This window comes from Vigna unguiculata, chromosome 2 (assembly GCF_037176805.1).
Source record: "Vigna unguiculata cultivar grain cowpea cultivar isolate G323 ecotype 2 chromosome 2, ASM3717680v1, whole genome shotgun sequence".
Lineage (NCBI taxonomy): Eukaryota > Viridiplantae > Streptophyta > Magnoliopsida > Fabales > Fabaceae > Vigna > Vigna unguiculata.
The window spans coordinates 32955553-32961470 of NC_140793.1; the positions used below are offsets into that span (position 1 = coordinate 32955553).

Below are 5918 nucleotides of genomic sequence, written 5' to 3' on the forward strand. Positions count from 1 at the left end.
GATTCTCTTAAATAACGTATTAAATCTGAATAGTTAGAATAACAAAATACAAGACTGAAAGAAGATCTTAGTAAAGTGATTAATAATATTTATGACAAAAGACTGGTCATAGAATCAGTAAACATTTTGTTGTAGTAATAATTGTTTTTAAATTAACAGAACCTATTAATACGTTTAGTTTATCAGATAATAGGAAAAATTAAATAGATTGAATTGACTCAAATTGAAAAAAAAAACGTAGAGACTTTTAGTTAGATTATACGATATAGGACGTTTTAAATAATTGTTTTTGAGATTATATCCTCTCCCTAGAAGCACGACTTTCTTCAAAATGTAGTAAAACATTTTGACCTATATTATTCTCATTCAAAGGCTTATAAAAACATGTTATATGCATGAATTAATGGTGAAGTGTAGTAATCAGGTGAAGCACCTAATAAAAAGAGGTATTTTATTTATATGAGGAAGGAGTTATTGTGATGTGAGAAAAATTTCTTAGTTTGCAAGCATATTGTTCTGGCTACCAATGATTTTGACATATCACAACTTACCAACCACATCTGTTATTTTCATCTTCCAATTTTGAAACCCAATCAAAAGAGTGAATGTGTAAATCACAAAGTGAAGTTTCTAAAAGTCTCAGACGTTGTTCATGTTTTTTTACACAAAGTTTGAACAAACTGAAACAGTGGCAACTATACCTAGTTAGGTTTCACATACCAACATGGAAAAACATAATCGTTTCAATTTAGATATCTAACGTTATAGCTCTAGCAGATTTTGACACTTCACTGCTCCTAATTAACCATTTAGCACTACCACTCCTAACTTTAGATAAAAGGTTACGATTTACATGAATATCGTGAATCTGGAAAGACAAAAAAATACGGAAATTTTCACAACCTGTAATTGTAAGAAATGGAAATTGAGTAAAAGTGCAGGGAAGCGTTTGGTGTTGGATACAAATTATAGCACAAAAACAAATGAGATCACATAAAAGACAAAAAGTTCCAAACATTTGGTTCCATAAGAAACGGAAACGAAAACAAAAATGACTGATTAATTTCAGTGTCGCCACATGTTATTATTATTATTTTTTTTTCAGAATATTTTTGAGTTGCTTGGAATGTCCTCAACAGAGTTTTGAAAATAACCTTAAAGACTTGCTTGTGTTGTAGTATTTGTGTTTTCAATTATGTAGAATTAAGTGTGTGTTGGAATAATTAAAATGAAATAAAAAAAAGAAGAAAAAGAAAACGGTTTATCCTTAAACCCAAAGAAATGATGAATGATTAAATGATAGGGGCACCAACCTAAAGCCACCAGCAACCTAAAACCAACCACCATCTCCAACCGACAACCCTCTCCCTTATCTTTTGTGCTTCGAACATCAATCTTAAAATTGAATCCAAACATATAATAGCGTAAGTGTGTTACCACTTCAAGTCGCCAACAACATTCTTTCTTTGACTACTGACAGGGACAAAATGAAGCTCTCGGCGTTGCAGCAGAGTTACCTCACGCGCCGGGCCAACAGCTTCAGAGGATCCGCGCAGCTGGATTCGTCCGGCGACGGCGCGGTGAAGTCGCCGGCGACGATTTTCTGGCTGGTAATCCACGGTCTCTGCTGCCTCATCAGTCTCGTCCTTGGCTTCCGCTTCTCCCGCCTGGTCTTCTTCTTCCTGTTCTCCACCAGCCTCTACACCGCTCCGTTCCGTGGCGGAGCGGATATCGCGGCGCCGCTGAACGTTCCTCCGGCGGCGAACAGAACGGCGGCGGTGAGCACCGCGAGCCGCGTGGTGGTCGGGCGGCACGGGATCCGAATCCGGCCGTGGCCTCACCCGGATCCCGTGGAGGTGATGAAGGCGCACCGCATAATCGAGAGGGTGCAGAGGGAGCAGAGGTCTCTGTTCGGAGTGAAGAACCCTAGGACGGTGATCGCGGTGACGCCAACTTATGTTCGCACGTTCCAGACGCTGCACTTGACCGGTGTGATGCACGCGCTGATGCTGGTGCCGTACGATCTGGTGTGGATCGTGGTGGAGGCTGGCGGAGTCACCAACGAAACCGCTTCGATTATTGCCAAGTCCGGCCTCAGAACAATCCACGTTGGCGTTTCTCAGCGAATGCCGAATTCGTGGGATGGAAGGCATAAACTCGAGTCTCGGATGCGACTTCATGCTTTGAGGTTAACTTTTGCCACCTCCTTTTACTCGATTGATGTTATTATTGTTATGCTGAGTGTAGAAACTTTATTAAGTACTACTTTCGTTAGTGCGCGAGGCATAATCACAGAATACAGTGAAAATGCATCATGAAGACTTACTTACGTTGGATTGATTTTGAACAGAGTTGTGAGAAAAGAGAAGCTGGATGGAGTTGTGGTGTTTGCTGATGATAGTAATATGCACAGTATGGAGTTGTTTGATGAAGCACAAAATGTGAAATGGATTGGAGCTGTTTCGGTTGGAATACTGCTTCATTCGGATGATTCTTCATCCATGGTTCAAACGGAGGAGGAAGGTGCGGTTATGCCTGTGCAGGGCCCTGCTTGTAATGCCACCGATAAGTTGGTTGGGTGGCACACCTTCAATTCACTGCGTTATACAGGGAGGAGTGCCGTTTATATTGATGATAAGGCACCTGTTCTGCCCACAAAGCTCGAGTGGTCTGGGTTTGTGTTGAATTCAAGGTTGGTTTGGAAGGATGTTGATGATAAGCCAGAGTGGGTTAAGGATCTTGATGAATTGGATGGGGTTGATGAAGGGATAGAGAGTCCACTCTCCTTGCTCAAGACCACCTCTGTGGTAGAGCCGCTTGGGAACTGTGGACGTCAAGTTTTGCTTTGGTGGCTACGGGTTGAAGCCCGCACAGACAGCAAATTTCCTTCACAGTGAGTCCTCTCCTTCATTTTGGAGTTTTCATTTGTTATGTTCTTAAGTTGAAATTTCCATTCTTTTTATAATTTTCTGCATGATATCTGGCATATGAACAATTTTGAATATTTGCAAGATTTAAATGTGTTTGGTAGGATGTCAAGCCCAAGGAATACACACCTATTACCAGTTCTGTGCTTAATGAGAACCTATGTTGATATGCATAATAGAGCCATCCTATTAGGAATAGCTGCATCGTTCATTGATATTTGGGTATCCATTTATGTAGAGTGTAGACTTATTTTCTAGGATGATCTGTAATTTTATAGTTTAATTCAATTCTACTCAATTACCAGCTAAGATGATACAGGTAAGACTGAGGTAACAAGAATGTAGCTTTGGAAGTAAACTGCTGTCAAGTTGGTGCTGAATTTTAATTGACGTTCTATATTATCATATTTGTTATGATTTTTCATCCTGATTTGAAAAATATCTCACTGGGTATACACTTCCAGTGTTGGTTGTCTTCAGGGGGGGTAATAAATATATAAGTGTTGAAACAGGGAAGCATGGTTGAGGGATAGTTTCCATTACAGGCATCTTGGTTGTTTAATTATCTGGACTAAGTGTAGAATTGCAGGTTTTCTATCAAGTCGTTAGTATCTGTCTGAAAGTCATGCAGTTACATATGCAAGTTACGGTCTTTAGATAGTCTTGGTAGACGAAAAGCCAAATAACAACAACCTAAGCATGCTTGTTTGTTAGATTGTAATCGTTGGTTAACGTCTGTTAGTCCAATTCCTTCTCGTCAATGACATCCAAGCATTTCTTGTGAATGCCTCGATTGGGATCTCTGTATCCTTCTCTGTAATTTTTTTTTTACATTTAAGAACTGTCCAAAGGTTACGTAGTTAATAACTGAAAAAAGGAACATTGAGACTTTAGTTCCACCATTAGCGCAATCTTAAAACTTAAAACATTTCAGAACATCACACGCAAATAATAACGTGCGTTGTTTAAGGCTGCGCCGTATTTCCTGTCATTTTTTCTTGATTGCAAATTTTCTGGCTTCTGAAAATTTGTTCTTCCCAGGATCAACCAAAGCTATTCGTCAAATATGTGTAATATCATTGTATATGAATTTACTGTTTTCACGGACAATTACAGAAATACCATTCTTGTTTGACCATCGCAGAAAGTACTGCATAAACAATATGACCTGTGTAGGTTTTTGTAGAATTAAGAAACATAAACTGAAAATGTATTCCAAAACCTGTTTGACCCAAAAATTTCTCCGCAAATCATGGAGTTGTTTATTTCGGCACATATCATGCAGATTTTTGTGCTTGTAATCTATGATGTGGCATCCAACAAATAATAGTGCATGTATTTATGTATCCCTAAACTGAGTATATGATTGTATTTTCTGCAGATGGATCATTGACCCTCCTTTGGACATCACTATTCCATCAAAACGCACTCCATGGCCAGATACTCCTCCTGAGCTGCCATCTAATAATGAGAAAGTGTTAATTGGTGGCCAAGAGCAGATAAACAAGCCCTCTACAAGGACTAAAAGTCCTAGATCCCGGCGCAGTAGAAGTAAGAGAAAGCATGAGAGCAAAGTGATAGGTGTGCAAGTGTCTACACATTCGGAGCAAAACTAAACAGGGATGATGTTAACCATTGTATTGTACATCAGAGGAATTTACTGCGCAGTAACTGCTGCTGGCCTTCAGCAACAAGAATTTGGATTCATCAATGGAGAAAGCTGCTGCTGCATACGTTGGTGGCGTAGCTTTTATGGAGGCCCGACCCGCATATGTGCATCCGAGTCTGATTTTTCACCCATTTTTTATATTCATTTTTATCTCTTTTTTTTTATTGGAGTTCGTCGGAATGAAAGTTTGAAAGGTAATGTCAACTTGTTATGCTGCCTTGCTGGAAGCCTGTATTCAATTGTAGGGTTGTATCGGATTGAATATAAGGTGGTGCATTGATTAAGATTTTAAAAGATTATTCTGACAATAGTTTTTTTTTCTTTCAAATTTTAAAATACTCCTTATAAATATTCGGAGTTATTGATTTTTTTAAAAGATTGTTTTATGGTTAAGGTTTGTGTAGTTTACATTTTAACGTATTCGTATATTAAGAATTTAGAATTTTAAGAGACTTATTTCATGTTTTTTGTTTTTAGATTTAAAAGAATTTAAGTTTTTAGAAAATATTCAACACTACAAGAGTTTGTCAAAAATAACAAAAAATTATAAATTTGGGATTGAAAAACAGTAAGATTCATACAAAATGTTTATATATATATATATATATATATATATATATATATATTATTCCAAAGTTTTGATTTAATAATACCAAACTTTTTACCTGTTTTTTTAAACCATCTTTGGAAGTTCTAATCCCACACCCATCTATGAAAGACTATAATAATTTGGTACAAAAAAATTCTTGCCCTAGGTAGAAATACGACGTGAAACTTTTTCATTAAAAAAAAAACTGATTACAATATTGTAGTTTGTGTCTTAATATACTTAGACTGTAAATTATAAAGAATTTCATGAATTTGTAGGATGCAAAAGAATCCCATCAATTTTTATATAAATTAAATATTGCAATAATTAATAAAAAAAATAAAGAAATGAAATCATTACAATTTTTTGAATCTTCGACTGTAATTTTGTGTTCTCTTGTACTAATTTTAGATATAATGCGTATGTGTGTAAGCTAAGGTGATTTAACAAAAATAAACACATCTTAAAATTTTCATTTTTAAAATCAATATATTTTTGTAGCGTTGTTATCCTGTTTGGTGTCATGATTTCCGGCCAACTCTAGTGAGACAGAATGGCCAAGGTCCAATGATTATCATATTGGGCGGCATTTCTTCTCTCACCCCCATAAAATGTAGTATTTTCTTTTACAGAATGGTGACGTTTTTAATATGTTTAATTCAAGAGTAAAATAGGAATACTTTATTTTATGGACGTGTGAGAAAAAGAAGGGGTGTAGGAAGAAATGGTCCAC

The 5918-nt window shown here is 36.9% G+C and overlaps 1 protein-coding gene across 1 annotated transcript; it reads left to right on the forward strand.

The window, feature by feature from the left end:
- The first annotated feature begins 1307 nt into the window (after window positions 1-1307).
- On the forward strand, window positions 1308-4904 carry LOC114173711 (beta-1,4-xylosyltransferase IRX14-like). The gene is made up of 3 exons (XM_028058268.2): window positions 1308-2188; window positions 2351-2893; window positions 4309-4904. The coding sequence occupies exons 1-3, from the start codon at window positions 1488-1490 to the stop codon at window positions 4541-4543; spliced, it is 1479 nt and encodes a 492-aa protein (XP_027914069.1). The 5' UTR covers window positions 1308-1487; the 3' UTR covers window positions 4544-4904.
- The last annotated feature ends 1014 nt before the right edge of the window (window positions 4905-5918 follow it).

What these genes read in the sequence shown, in the direction of transcription:
- LOC114173711 (XM_028058268.2), top strand. Translation starts at nt 1,488, where the DNA reads ATGAAGCTCTCGGCGTTGCAGCAGAGTTACCTCACGCGCCGGGCCAAC. An exon ending in ATGCGACTTCATGCTTTGAG is followed by an intron (nt 2,189 to 2,350) that starts GTTAACTTTTGC and finishes GATTTTGAACAG; the next exon opens with AGTTGTGAGAAAAGAGAAGC. An exon ending in GACAGCAAATTTCCTTCACA is followed by an intron (nt 2,894 to 4,308) that starts GTGAGTCCTCTC and finishes TATTTTCTGCAG; the next exon opens with ATGGATCATTGACCCTCCTT.